This window comes from Oncorhynchus tshawytscha, unplaced genomic scaffold, assembly GCF_018296145.1.
Source record: "Oncorhynchus tshawytscha isolate Ot180627B unplaced genomic scaffold, Otsh_v2.0 Un_contig_3536_pilon_pilon, whole genome shotgun sequence".
Classification (NCBI taxonomy): domain Eukaryota; kingdom Metazoa; phylum Chordata; class Actinopteri; order Salmoniformes; family Salmonidae; genus Oncorhynchus; species Oncorhynchus tshawytscha.
In genome coordinates this window covers 89,895-105,648 of record NW_024609520.1, presented here as the reverse complement: position 1 = coordinate 105,648, position 15,754 = coordinate 89,895, and the positions used below count along the sequence as shown (strand labels likewise).

The window sequence follows — 15,754 nt, the reverse complement described above, 5'->3', positions numbered from 1 at the left end:
AAGGGAAGGCATGAATTATGACTAATTCGGCTGCCTTGATAGATTTTAATTATGTTGATGTTGTTTGCCCCACCGTACATGATGATGTCATCTTGCTGAGTGTACCATTAAAAACACCAAAGAGGATGAACTGCAAAAGTATAGAAAATCACTTACTTGTACAGATTGTTTTAGAGATAGGTTCACTCTGTTCCCCATTGTTCAGCACAGTTGAGACACTGACAGTGTATTGAGTGCCAGGTCGCAGGTCAGAGAGTCTCATATGGCAGTCTTCAATATGTATTGCTTTGGGCTCTGTTCCTGGGCTGCTGTAAGATATGAGGAAGCACTGAGGTGTTTGCTCCATTCTGTGAGCCTTGGACCAGTGGATAATCCAGTAGATCTCTGAATGGTCAATTCCTAAGTCCCTCGGTGGTGGGACCACTGGGATAAAAATAGGATTTGTTTTAGGGAAGATAACATTGAACTCATTGATCATTTTGGGCACTACATGAAGAAAAGCACTGACTTTTTGCAAATTTGGTTTTGTTCCAGCCTTATTCTGAAATTGATGAAATTGTTATTTTTTTCTCATCTAAAAATCAAATCAAATTTTATTTGTCACATACACATGGTTAGCAGATGTTAATGCGAGTGTAGCGAAATGCTTGTGCTTCTAGTTCCGACAATGCAGTAATAACCAACAAGTAATCTAGCTAACAATTCCAAAACTACTACCTTATAGACACAAGTGTAAGGGGATAAAGAATATGTACATAAAGATATATGAGTGAGTGATGGTACAGAGCGGCATAGGCAAGATACAGTAGACGGTATTGAGTGCAGTATATACATATGAGATGAGTATGTAAACAAAGTGGCATAGTTAAAGTGGCTAGTGATACATGTATTACATAAGGATGCAGTAGATGATATAGAGTACAGTATATATATATATATATACATGAGATGAATAATGTAGGGTATGTAAACATTATATTAGGTAGCATTGTTTAAAGTGGCTAGTGATATATTTTACATAATTTCCCATCAATTCCCATTATTAATGTGGCTGGAGTTGAGTCAGTGTTTTGGCAGCAGCCACTCAATGTTAGTGGTGGCTGTTTAACAGTCTGATGGCCTTGAGATAGAAGCTGTTTTTCAGTCTCTCGGTCCCAGCTTTGATGCACCTGTACTGACCTCGCCTTCTGGATGATAGCGGGGTGAACAGGCAGTGGCTCGGGTGGTTGTTGTCCTTGATGATCTTTATGGCCTTCCTGTAGCATCGGGTGGTGTAGGTGTCCTGGAGGGCAGGTAGTTTGCCCCCGGTGATGTGTTGTGCAGACCTCACTACCCTCTGGAGAGCCTTACGGTTGTGGGCGGAGCAGTTACCGTACCAGGCGGTGATACAGCCGGACAGGATGCTCTCGATTGTGCATCTGTAGAAGTTTGTGAGTGCTTTTGGTGACAAGCCGAATTTCTTCAGCCTCCTGAGGTTGAAGAGGCGCTGCTGCGCCTTCTTCACGATGCTGTCTGTGTGGGTGGACCAATTCAGTTTGTCTGTGATGTGTACGCCGAGGAACTTAAAACTTACTACACTCTCCACTACTGTTCCATCGATGTGGATAGGGTGTTCCCTCTGCTGTTTCCTGAAGTCCACAATCATCTCCTTAGTTTTGTTGACGTTGAGTATGAGGTTATTTTCCTGACACCACACTCCGAGGGCCCTCACCTCCTCCCTGTAGGCCGTCTCGTCGTTGTTGGTAATCAAGCCTACCACTGTTGTGTCGTCCGCAAACTTGATGATTGAGTTGGAGGCGTGCATGGCCACGCAGTCGTGGGTGAACAGGGAGTACAGGAGAGGGCTCAGAACGCACCCTTGTGGGGCCCCAGTGTTGAGGATCAGCGAGGTGGAAATGTTGTTGCCTACCCTCACCACCTGGGGGCGGCCCGTCAGGAAGTCCAGTACCCAGTTGCACAGGGCGGGGTCGAGACCCAGGGTCTCGAGCTTGATGACGAGCTTGGAGGGCACTATGGTGTTAAATGCCGAGCTGTAGTCGATGAACAGCATTCTCACATAGGTATTCCTCTTGTCCAGATGGGTTAGGGCAGTGGGCAGTGTGGTTGAGATTGCATCGTCTGTGGACCTATTTGGGCGGTAAAGCAAATTGTAGTGGGTCTAGGGTGTCAGGTAGGGTGGAGGTGATATGGTCCTTGACTAGTCTCTCAAAGCACTTCATGATGATGGAAGTGAGTGCTACGGGGCGGTAGTCGTTTAGCTCAGTTACCTTAGCTTTCTTGGGAACAGGAACAATGGTGGCCCTCTTGAAGCATGTGGGAACAGACTGGGATAGGGATTGATTGAATATGTCCGTAAACACACCAGCCAGCTGGTCTGCGCATGCTCTGAGGGCGCAGCTAGGGATGTCGTCTGGGCCTGCAGCCTTGCGATGGTTGACACGTTTAAATGTTTTCCTCAAGTCGGCTGCAGTGAAGGAGAGTCCGCATGTTTTAGTTGCGGGCCGTGTCAGTGGCACTGTATTGTCCTCAAAGCGGGCAAAAAAATTATTTCGTCTGCCTGGGAGCAAGACATCCTGGTCCGTGACTGGGCTGGTTTTCTTTTTGTAATCTGTGATTGACTGTAGACCCTGCCACATACCTCTTGTGTCTGAGCCGTTGAATTGAGATTCTACTTTGTCTCTATACTGACGCTTAGCTTGTTTGATTGCCTTGCGGAGGGAATAGTTACACTGTTTGTATTCGGTCATATTTCCGGTCACCTTGCCCTGATTAAAAGCAGTGGTTCGGGCTTTCAGTTTCACGCGAATGCTGCCATCAATCCACGGTTTCTGGTTTGGGAATGTTTTAATCGTTGCTATGAGAACGACATCTTCAACGCACGTTCTAATGAACTCGCTCACCGAATCAGCGTATTCGTCAATGTTGTTGTCTGACGCAATACGAAACATCTCCCAGTCCACGTGATGGAAGCAGTCTTGGAGTGTTCGAATCAGATTGGTCGGACCAGCGTTGAACAGACCTCAGCGCGGGAGCTTCTTGTTTTAGTTTCTGTCTGTAGGCAGGGATCAACAAAATGGAGTCGTGGTCAGCTTTTCAAAAAGGAATGACAAAATAAAAACAGGTTTTTAGAATTTTTTGAAAATGTATTAAAAATAAAAAACAGAAATATCACATTTACATAAGTAATCAGACAGTTTCCTCAGTACTTTGTTGAAACACCTTTGACAGCGATTACAGCCTTGAGTATTGGGTAAGAGGCTCCAAGCTTGGCACACCTGTATTTGGGGAGTTTCTCCCTTTCTTTTCTGCAGATCCTCTCAAGCTCTGTCAGGTTGGATGGGGAGGGGGGGGGTGTCGCCGCACAGATATTTTCAGGTCTCTCCAGATATGTTTGATTGAGTTCAAGTCCGGGCTCTGGCTGGGCCAATCAAGGACATTGAGACTTGATCCGAAGCCACCTGCGTTGTCTTGGCTGTGTGCTTAGGTCCTTGTCCTGTTGGAAGGTGAACCCCCAGCCCAGTCTGAGGTCCTGAGCGCATCAAGAATCTCTCTGTACTTTGCTCCATCTTTCCCTCGATCCTGACAAATATCCCCACAGCATGATGCTGCCACTACCATGCTTCACCGTAGAGATGGTGCCATGAAATCTTGGTTTCATCAGACCAGAGTATCTTGTTTCTCATGTTCAGAGTCCTTTAGGTGCCTTTGGACAAACTCCAAGCGGGCTGTCATGTGCCTTTTACTGAGGAGTGACTTCTGTCTGACCATTACCATAAAAGCCTGATTGGTGGAGTGCTGCAGAGATGGTTGTCCTTCTGGAAGGTTCTCCCATCTCCAGAGAGGAACTCTGGAGCTCTGTCAGAGTGACCATCGGGTTCTTGGTCACCTCCCTGACCAAGGCGCTCCTCACCCGAATGCTCAGTTTGGCCAGGTAACCAGATCTAGGAAGAGTCTTGGTGGTTCCAAACTTCTTCCATTTAGGAATGATGGAGGCCACTGTGTACTTGGGGAACTTCAATGCTACAGAAATGTTTTGGTACCCTTCCCCAGATCTGTGCCTCGACACAGTCTTGTCTCAGAGCTCTACGGACAATTCATTCGACCTAATGGCTTGGTTTTTGCTCTGAAATGCACTGTCAACTATGGGACCTTATATTGAAAGGTGTGTGTGTTTCCAAATCATGTCCAATCAATTGAATTTACCACAGGTGGACTCCATTCAAGTTGTAGAAACATCTCAAGGATGATTATTGGAAACTGGAGGCACCTGAGCTCAATTTCGAGTCTCGTGGTAAATGGTCTGAATACTTATGTAAATATAGTTTTCCAGTTTTTAATTTTGTGTAAATTGGTGAACATTTCTAACAGCCTGTTTTCACTTTGTCATTATGGGGTATTGTATGTAGATTGATGACAAAAACAAATATTTAATCATTTTTAGAATAAGGCTGTAAGGTAACAAAATGTGGAAAAAGTCCAGGGGTCTTGTATCTCAACACAGATAACATTACCTGTTGATTTAGACGCTGAGACCGATCTGCTTAGATTTTCATTATCACCCTCTGTTGCCACGCTGAACTCATACCTTTTACCAGGTTTGAGGTCCTTTATTTTAACATTAAGCACAGCTTTAACGCTTAGGCGGCTGAGTTCCCCGTCGCACCTCCAGGTCACTCTGAACTGGTGTGGTCCTTTACCCCCCTCAGGAGAACCCCAGCTCAAAGACACAGAGTCTGACGTCACCGACAGGAAGTGGATGTCACCAGGAGGGGGCAGCACTGGTAAAGCAGGGAATAAGACAGACACAGTAGGCTATGAATAGAATACTAAAATAGAATGTGAATCAATATTTAAGTTCTAAATACTTACTGAATACTAAGCCCTGGCTAAGCCGGCGGTGGGGGGGGTCTACTAAGCTATATGGAATTGTTTTGAAGAACGGTCATACCATGGATAATTTAGTATTTGATTTAGAATTGTAAGATTATTTGATTCTGTTTTTTAGGGGGTGGGGGGGCCTTACTTCTATTAGCCCATACAGACACATTGAATAACATATTCACTACATGGAACAACAGATAAGTCCCCCCAAAAATATCAAAACAAAGTTTGTTCTGAAGTGTCTTTCCTATATCTGAGAGATATAAGAAAGTGCAGGAAACATTATTTTTATTTTTTTACATGTATTTGACCCCATATTTTTGGCAACAAACATTCTCCGTATATACTCCTCCTTCAGACGAGTCTTGTGAGGCCTGTGGGCATCCTAGAGCAAAACATTTAACACATACATGTTCGTTGGGAGTCTCATCTTTGCAGACGGTTTAGACACCACAGACAGAAGTTGACAGATTGGCTATACCAACTTCAGACGAGTCTCCTGACTCTCGTGGAAGTTGTAGAGAGAACACAAATGGAGAATATCATTGCGCCTGGCACCTACTACCATACCCTCTTCAAAGGCTCTTTTGTCTAACCCATTCGCCCTCTGAATGACACACATACACAATCCATGTATCAATTGTCTCAAGGCTTGAAAATCCTTATTTAACCCGTCTCCTTCTCTTCATCTACACTGATTGAAGTGGATTTAACAAGTGACATCAATAAGGGATCATAGCTTTCACCTGGATTCACCTAGTCAGTCTCATGGAAAAGAGCATAATGTTCATAATATTTTGTACACTCAGTGTTTATGATGGGTGGTCGTGTGTGTTTTTTAAAGGTTATTTTTATCAAATAATATCTGTTACTGGTGCATAGGTTTCAATAAGAATACTAGGAGAGATGGAAACCCACACACTGTGGTATATGGGGGTATGACATACCCCTTGTTAAAGAAAAAGGGCAAAAGGCTTAAGATTTTGAAGGGTAAAACATTTATTCCCGATTCAAATAAAGTGATCTATAATGACGCTTAACTCAGCGATGCTTTAGGCTAGAAACAAGCTGTAAACAAGCTAATTTCTCAAGAAAGACGTGATTCTGATGCACACGGGTATATGGTTGGTTTGTCTTTATGATATCCAGAGGCTGAGCAACAACCTAAAGCCGAGGAGTCAGAAAATGTAGCAACTAAAAGGTGTAGGATCTTAATTTGAGCCAGTTTGCTACAGCAGGAAAATAATCCTGCCGCAACAGGGAATTTTTATTATTGTGTGGATTATAATTAATGGTCATTTTTTGTAGGGGTTGATACACTCTACGTTAGGACAAATTAAGTCATTTGAAGTGGAAATGACAAACTTTAAAAGCTTACAGCTCTATTTTATCAAACCAAAATCAATTGTAAATCTTAGCGCATTAGTTGAGTTGTGTGTGTTTCACGAATAATTTAGCTATTTTGACGACGGGAATTATGGGCGTAGGCGTAAAGAGGCAGGCTTTATTAGCTGTCGGTGTGATGAGGGCTTGATCACTCACTGGCCAATAAAAACCTGCTGGGAAACTTTTTGTGGTTGCTTAAAGTTGGGTATTAACAGTTTTTGATGTTGCTTTGTCATAAACTCCGGCAGGAGAGCATGGATGTTCGTTGAAGTTTTTTAAATACATACAGTAACCCTATAATAGGCCTAGTTATAACAAACATGTATCCTGTTTCTCATTAATTTGCTTCAGCATGTGAATATTAACCTACACATTGCAGTTGCATTTTCGTTTAGCCTAAATCTATAGATAATAGGTGGAATCTACCGCGCACCCAAAACCAATCAGTTAAGGTGTTGGGGGTAAAATGCTAAAACATTTTGACCTATTTAAGTCAAACAGAGGACAGTGAAATAGTTTTTATTTTTTAAGGCACCCCAATTTTGATATTTCTTCACTAATTGCTCTTTCAACCAATCAAATCAAATTTTATTTGTCACATACACATGGTTAGCAGATGTTAATGCGAGTGTAGCGAAATGCTTGTGCTTCTAGTTCCGACAATGCAGTAATAACGAACAAGTAATCTAACTAACAATTCCAAAAAACTACTGTCTTATACACAGTGTAAGGGGATAAAGAATATGTAAATAAGGATATATGAATGAGTGATGGTACAGAGCAGCATAGGCAAGAAACAGTAGATGATATCGAGTACAGTATATACATATGAGATGAGTATGTAAACCAAGTGGCATAGTTAAAGTGGCTAGTGATACATGTATTACATAAGGATGCAGTCGATGATATAGAGTACAGTATATACGTATGCATATGAGATGAATAATGTAGGGTAAGTAACATTATATAAGGTAGCATTGTTTAAAGTGGCTAGTGATATATTTACATCATTTCCCATCAATTCCCATTATTAAAGTGGCTGGAGTTGAGTCAGTGTCATTGACAGTGTGTTGGCAGCAGCCACTCAATGTTAGTGGTGGCTGTTTAACAGTCTGATGGCCTTGAGATAGAAGCTGTTTTTCAGTCTCTCGGTCCCAGCTTTGATGCACCTGTACTGACCTCGCCTTCTGGATGACAGCGGGGTGAACAGGCAGTGGCTCGGTGGTTGATGTCCTTGATGATCTTTATGGCCTTCCTGTAGCATCGGGTGGTGTAGGTGTCCTGGAGGGCAGGTAGTTTGCCCCCGGTGATGCGTTGTGCAGACCTCACTACCCTCTGGAGAGCCTTACGGTTGAGGGCGGTGCAGTTGCCATACCAGGCGGTGATACAGCCCGCCAGGATGCTCTCGATTGTGCATCTGTAGAAGTTTGTGAGTGCTTTTGGTGAGAAGCCGAATTTCTTCAGCCTCCTGAGGTTGAAGAGGCACTGCTGCGCCTTCTTCACGATGCTGTCTGTGAGTGGACCAATTCAGTTTGTCTGTGATGTGTATACCGAGGAACTTAAAACTTGCTACCCTCTCCACTAGTGTTCCATCAATGTGGATGGGGGGGGGTGTTCCCTCTGCTGTTTCCTGAAGTCCACATTCATCTCCTTAGTTTTGTTGACGTTGAGTGTGAGGTTATTTTCCTGACACCACACTCCGAGGGCCCTCACCTCCTCCCTGTAGGCCGTCTCGTCGTTGTTGGTAATCAAGCCTACCACTGTTGTGTCGTCCGCAAACTTGATGATTGAGTTGGAGGCGTGCGTGGCCACGCAGTCGTGGGTGAACAGGGAGTACAGGAGAGGGCTCAGAACGCACCCTTGTGGGGCCCCAGTGTTGAGGATCAGCGGGGAGGAGATGTTGTTGCCTACCCTCACCACCTGGGGGCGGCCCGTCAGGAAGTCCAGTACCCAGTTGCACAGGGCGGGGTCGAGACCCAGGGTCTCGAGCTTGATGACGAGCTTGGAGGGTACTATGGTGTTGAATGCCGAGCTGTAGTCGATGAACAGCATTCTCACATAGGTATTCCTCTTGTCCAGATGGGTTAGGGCAGTGTGGTTGAGATTGCATCGTCTGTGGACCTATTTGGGCGGTAAGCAAATTGGAGTGGGTCAAGGGTGTCAGGTAGGGTGGAGGTGATATGGTCCTTGACTAGTCTCTCAAAGCACTTCATGATGACGGATGTGAGTGCTACGGGGCGGTAGTCGTTTAGCTCAGTTACCTTAGCTTTCTTGGGAACAGGAACAATGGTGGCCCTCTTGAAGCATGTGGGAACAGCAGACTGGTATAGGGATTGATTGAATATGTCCGTAAACACACCGGCCAGCTGGTCTGCGCATGCTCTGAGGGCGCGGCTGGGGATGCCGTCTGGGCCTGCAGCCTTGCGAGGGTTAACACGTTTAAATGTCTTACTCACCTCGGCTGCAGTGAAGGAGAGACCGCATGTTTTCGTTGCAGGCCGTGTCAGTGGCACTGTATTGTCCTCAAAGCGGGCAAAAAGTTATTTAGTCTGCCTGGGAGCAAGACATCCTGGTCCGTGACTGGGCTGGATTTCTTCCTGTAGTCCGTGATTGACTGTAGACCCTGCCACATGCCTCTTGTGTCTGAGCCGTTGAATTGAGATTCTACTTTGTCTCTGTACTGGCGCTTAGCTTGTTTGATAGCCTTGCGGAGGGAATAGCTGCACTGTTTGTATTCAGTCATGTTACCAGACACGTTGCCCTGATTAAAAGCAGTGGTTCGCACTTTCAGTTTCACACGAATGCTGCCATCAATCCACGGTTTCTGGTTAGGGAATGTTTTAATCGTTGCTATGGGAACGACATCTTCAACGCACGTTCTAATGAACTCGCACACCGATCAGCGTATTCGTCAATGTTGTTGTCTGACGCAATACGAAACATCTCCCAGTCCACGTGATGGAAGCAGTCTTGGAGTGTGAGTCAGCTTGGTCGGACCAGCGTTGGACAGACCTCAGCGTGGGAGCCTCTTGTTTTAGTTTCTGTCTGTAGGCAGGGATCAACAAAATGGAGTCGTGGTCAGCTTTTCCGAAAGGGGGCGGGGCAGGGCCTTATATGCGTCGCGGAAGTTAGAGTAACAATGATCCAGGGTCTTTCCACCCCTGGTTGCGCAATCGATATGCTGATAAAATTTAGGGAGTCTTGTTTTCAGATTAGCCTTGTTAAAATCCCCAGCTACAATGAATGCAGCCTCCGGATAAATCGTTTCCAGTTTGCAGAGAGTTAAATAAAGTTCGTTCAGAGCCATCGATGTGTCTGCTTGGGGGATATATACAGCTGTGATTATAATCGAAGAGAATTCTCTTGGTAGATAATGCGGTCTACATTTGATTGTGAGGAATTCTAAATCAGGTGAACAGAAGGATTTGAGTTCCTGTATGTTTCTTTCATCACACCATGTCACGTTGGCCATAAGGCATACGCCCCCGCCCCTCTTCTTACCAGAAAGATGTTTGTTTCTGTCGGCGCGATGCGTGGAGAAACCCGCTGGCTGCACCGCTTCGGATAGCGTCTCTCCAGTGAGCTATGTTTCCGTGAAGCAGAGAACGTTACAGTCTCTGATGTCCCTCTGGAATGCTACCCTTGCTCGGATTTCATCAACCTTGTTGTCAAGAGACTGGACATTGGCAAGAAGAATGCTAGGGAGTGGTGCACGGTGTGCCCGTCTCCGGAGTCTGACCAGAAGACCGCTTCGTTTCCCTCTTTTCTGAGTCGTTTTTTTGGGTCACTGCATGGAATCCACTCCGTTGTCCTGGTTGTAAGGCAGAACACAGGATCCGCGTCGCGAAAAACATATTCTTGGTCGTACTGATGGTGAGTTGACGCTGATCTTATATTCAGTAGTTCTTCTCGACTGTATGTAATGAAACCTAAGATGACCTGGGGTACTAGTGTAAGAAATAACACGTAAAAAAAACAAAAAACTGCATAGTTTCCTAGGAACGCGAAGCGAGGCGGCCATCTCTGTCGGCGCCGAGAGCAGATCAGCTCTGAAAAAGAGCTGATGTGAAAAGACCAATTAGTGGAAAAAAATATCTAAATTGGGCTGCCTGTCTAAACACTGACTTTGAACCTAAGTTTTCTGTACTTTACTTTAGTGATTTGCTGTGCCTTCACGTACTAACTTTTGAGTTGTTTTGGTCTCCTGCTGTGTCAAATACCTGCAACACTAAAGACGCCATGTTCATTGCATTCTGAGAGCAGTGTTGCCCCGAGCCTTATTGTATGCATTTTAATCTATTATTGTAATAAAAGTTGTTATATTTTTGTATCTGTGTTGTGTGTCCATGATCCAGTACCCAGTTCAGGTCTCTTATTGGTCCTGCCCTATCCAGAACCTGTCTGTTATAAGCTATTGTTGGAAAACAATATAATTGTAAACAAACACTTTAGCCTCAAAACATGGTTTAAAAAATTGTTTTGATATCATGGACGGTCAGTCCTTGCAAAACAAAGCTCTGTCTATGCATTTCATTGGTTACATTTCTACAGGCCCATCTCTCAGCCTTTGCAGATTGCCCCTTTAACAACTTTGACAAATGTCAATAACTTTGGTGAGTCATTTGTTTTTTTATCAACAATGAAAGCGTATTCTGATACAGTAAAGGTTTGAACATACCTTCAATTAAAGTCAGACTTTGGTTTTGTTCTTCATCCGGTACCTGGTATCAGAATAGAACAAGAGGCTTTAAGAAAATGGAACTAATGTACTTGCACATAGTTTATTCTAAAACAATGACTTTGCAAGAGAAACTAGAAACTCTGACAATGTGGTATTGTTTTACATTAATTCATATTAAGAGAGGAAAGATCAAGTTACGTGGCTTGTTCCATGTCTGACAGAGTACAGACTATCTATAATCAATGTATAAAATTGCCATGGGTTATCCAATATACAGTGCTTTCGGAAAGTATACATTTTTTTACAGCCTTATTCTAAAATGTATTTTTTTTTTAAATCCTCAGCAATCTACACACAATACCGCACAATGACAAAGTGAAAACTGTTTTTTTAGAAATGTTTGAAAAACAGAAATACCTTATTTACATAAGTATTCAGACACTTTGCTATGAGACTGGAAATTGAGCTCAAGTGCATCCTGAATCCATTGATCATCCTTGAGATGTTTCTACAACGTGATTAGAGTCCACCTGTGGTAAATTCAATTGATTGGACATGATTTGGAAAGGCACACACCTGTCTATATAAGGTCCCACAGTTGACAGTGCATGTCAAAGCAAAAACCAAGCCATGAGGTCAAAGGAATTGTCCATAGAGCTGCGAGACAGGATTGTGTCGAGGCACAGATCTGGGGAAGAGTACCAAAACATTTCTGCAGCATTAAAGGTCCCCTAGAACACAGTGGCCTCCATCATTATTAAATGGAAGAAGTTTGGAACCACCAATGCTCTTCCTAAATCTGGCCACCCGGCCAAACTGAGCAATCAGGGGAGAAGGGCCTTGGTCAGGGAAGTGACCAAGAACCCGATGGTCACTCAGAGAGCTCCTCTCTGGAGATGGCAGATCCTTCCATAAGCCTTTATGGTAGAGTGGCCAGATGGAAGCCACTCCTCAGTAAAAGGCACATGACAGCCTGCTTAGAGTTTGCCAAAAGGCACCTAAAGGACTCTTAGACCATGAGAAACAAGATTCTCTGGTCTGATGAAACCATCTCTATGGTGAAGCATGGAGGTGGCAGCATCATGCTGTGGGGGTGTTTTTCAGCGGCAGGGACTGGGAGACTAGTCAGGATTGAGGCAAAGATGAACGGAGCAAAGTACAGAGAGATCGTTGAGGAAACCTGCTCCAGAGCGCTCAGGACCTCAGACTTGGGCGAAGGTTCACCTTCCAATGGGACAACGACACTAAGCACACAGCCATGACAACGCAGGAGTGGCTTCGGGACAAGTCTCTGAATGTCCTTGAGTGGCCCACCAGAGCCCGGACTTGAACCCGATCAAACACCTCTGGAGAGACCTGAAAATAGCTGTGCAGCAACACTCCACACCCAACCTGACAGAGCTTGAGAGGAACTGCAGAGAAGAATCTGAGAAACTCCCCAAATGCAGCTGTGCCATGCTTGTAGTGTCAACAAAGTATTAAAGGCTCTGAATACCTATGTAAATGTGGTATTCTGTTATTTATATTTAATAAATCAGAAAAAAATTCTAAAAAACAGTTTTTGCTTTGCCATTATGGGGTATTATGTGTAGATTGATGAGGATGTTTAAAAAATATATGTTACAATATGGCTGTAACGTAACAAAATGTGGAAAAAGTCAAGAGGTCTGAATACTTCCCGAAGGCACTGTATTACTTAAAATAATTAATTAGGCAAGCATGCAACAAAAGGTGCTATGAATCAGGCAAACAAGGAATCACTGCAGCTCAACAAGACTGGACCCACACAAGAGGTAAGTAAACACATAATAACAGAACATACAAGTTACCTGTCTTCTAGCTGGTTTTCTCTCATCATAGATGGTATCATGTCCTTTATGCTTTGTCACTGAACACAGGCTGCAGATAAGCACCTTGTCTGTCCTGCAGAACACCTCCAGAGCTCTGTTGTGTTCCTGACACAGTCTCTCCTCCAGGTCTCCAGTCACATCCACTAGGGTGTGTCTCAGTAGTTTAGGTACTGTGTAGTGTTTCCTAACGTGGGTCTCACAGTAGTACAGGTTGCAGGTCAGACAGGACTTCACAGCTTTGACCTCACAGACATCACAGAGCATCTCTTCTGGCCTGCAGATATTAAGTGGCAGACAATTACACACATTAAAACTTAAACATTATAAAACACATTATACCATGGCAATGTTGAATACTCGATTCTGATTGCTTAGAAGGTCATTCTAGAGTGTGCATTCATTTCATTTACAGTTGAAAAAGATATTGGATACCTCTGAAGTAGTTCCAACAATTGGTTCCTTATCGTTCTAAATCACTGCACCATGCAGACCTTACTTGCTACAAAGTGACCGAAAGCTAAACCAACATCCACACAAACTGAAATTGGATACATTGTAAACACAGGTCCTATGAGAAAAAAGGTAGCTAGCTAAATAACAATCATTTCTTTTGCAGCATCTGATGACCTTATGTGGTGAGTGATGAACATTAATTTATTTGTTACAATGGCGCAGTCATGACGCAAGTGGCTACTCCTAAATGTTTTTTGTTTGACCAGCTGCTTTCAGCAACTGGTATTGTTGAATTCAGTTATTCAATCATATTGGCAGATTTGGTAGCAACAAACAATTTTGTGTTTAATTTGCAGTGCATACTCCTCTACTGTAATGAACCGTTTCCTGACATCATCAACTCATTGTTATGGATGTATCCAAATAAATGTCACTAGAAAACAGATTAAACAAACTTAAATGCAGCTACTTTGTTCTACCTGCAGAGTTTGACATGACTGTGTTAGCCATAGTTGCCTAGCTAGGAAGCAAGGTATAAGAACATTGCCAGCCTGTATAGCAATGAACAAATAGAATGAATGACCAGTGCACTTCTCTAGCAACCTAAACAATTCAACTAATGACCAGATTTAATTTCTACTGGTAACTGTGTGGTTTAGTATAGTTTTCTTGGAACTACCCATCCCGGATCTGTGAGAATTGTCATCAACTACACTAATTATTAGCATAGCGCAACGGTCAAAAAATATTACTAGAAAATATTCATATTCATGAAATCACAAGTGAAATATAGCGAAACACAGCTTAGCCTTTTGTTAATTAACCTGTCATCTCAGATTTTGAAATTATACTTTACAGCCAAAGCAAGACAAGCGTTTGTGTAAGTTTATCGATAGCCTAGCATAGCATTATGTCCAGCTAGCAGCAGGAAGCTTGGTCACGAAAATCAGAAAAGCAATCAAATGAATTGTTTACCTTTGATGATCTTCGGATGTTTTCACTAACGAGACTCCCAGTTAGACAGCAAATGTTCCTTTTGTTCTATAAAGATTATTTTCATACCTAAAATACCTCCTTTTGTTGGTCACGTTATGTTGAGAAATCCATCGGAAATAGCTGTCACGACAACGCCGAAAAAAATCCAAATTATATCCATAATATCGACAGAAACATGGCAAATGTTTTTTATAATCAATCCTCAAGGTGTTTTTCAAATATCTATTCGATAATATATCAACCGGGACAATTGGCTTTTCAGTAGGACTGAGAGGAAAAATGGCTACCTCTGTCTTTTACGTAAGAATCTCTCTGAGAGCCATCAGGTGGCCACTTACGCAATGTAGTCGTTTAAGCTCATTCTTCAACATGAAGGTGTGAAACTACGTCTACAGACTGTAGACACCTTAGGGAATATGTAGAAAAAGGAATCTGGTTGATATCCCTTTCAATGGCCAATAGTGATGCATAGGAACACAACGGTTTCAAATTACGAGTCACTTCCTGATTGGATTTTTCTTAGGCTTTCGCCTGCAATATCAGTTCTGTTATACTCACAGTCAATATTTTTACAGTTTTGGAAACGTTAGGAGTGTTTTCTATCCTAAGCTGTCAATTATATGCATATCCTAGCATCTGGTCCTGAGAAATAGGTCGTTTACTTTGGGAACGTTATTTTTCCAAAAATAAAAATAGTACCCCTAGCTTCAAGAGGTTTTAAGACCAGTTTATTGTTCATTACCCATTCTGACACTGACTAACTCCTTGTTAAGAGTCTCAGTGAGCTCACTGGCTGTAGGTGCTGATGTGTAAAGTGTGCAATCGTCAGCATATACAGTCATTTTAGCTTCTGGTAAGACAAGTAGCAAATAATTTGTAAAAATAGAGAAGAGTAAAGGCCCAAGGACTCTGCCCTGAGGGACACCACACTGTACATATCTGATGTTAGAGAAGCTTCCATTGTGGTGTAAGTAGGCTAAACGCTTCCGCTCTATATATTATTTGGAAATTATAAACTCCATGGAGGGGCTCCGGTGCGCGTTGTCCCTCCCACGTCGTCCATTATATCCAGCAAGGCATTGTGGAAAACTTGTTTCTGATTGGCTTGAAGGGCATTCTAGAACATGCATTATTTCCCTATAATATATAGCAATATTCAATGGCTATGAAGTTCATTCTTACATGTTCTATGTTAGGGCAGATTTCGAAAGAAAAAGTTTCTTTGAAAATATTATAGGCGTTGTGTTACGGTTTTCTTGCGGTGAAGGAGAGGAGGACCAAAATGCAGCGTGGTTATTTCGATTCATGTTTAATAAAAAAATAAAATAAACACGAACAATACAAACACAATAAACGTGAAAAAACCTAAACAGCCTATCTGGTGCAAACAAACACAGAGACAGGAACAATCACCCACGAAACACTCAAAGAATATGGCTGCCTAAATATGGTTCCCAATCAGATACAACGATAAACACCTGCCTCTGATTGAGAACCACTCTAGGCA

The 15,754-nt window shown here is 43.1% G+C and overlaps 1 protein-coding gene across 4 annotated transcripts in view; it reads right to left on the bottom strand.

The window, feature by feature from the left end:
- Positions 1-15,754, bottom strand: part of LOC112238313 (interferon-induced very large GTPase 1) — a 67,831-nt gene that overhangs the window by 11,351 nt on the left and 40,726 nt on the right. For 3 of the 4 annotated variants that reach the window (XM_024406887.2, XM_024406890.2, XM_024406889.2), the window contains exons 5-8: positions 12,778-13,072; positions 10,946-10,988; positions 4,512-4,778; positions 157-423 (exon numbers count right to left, since the gene is read on the bottom strand). In XM_024406887.2, the coding sequence (XP_024262655.1) occupies positions 157-423; positions 4,512-4,778; positions 10,946-10,988; positions 12,778-13,072 (872 nt within the window). Of the gene's footprint in view, positions 1-156; positions 424-4,511; positions 4,779-10,945; positions 10,989-12,777; positions 13,073-15,754 lie in introns of those variants that run through there. The other variant, XM_042315700.1, reaches the window with a different exon arrangement.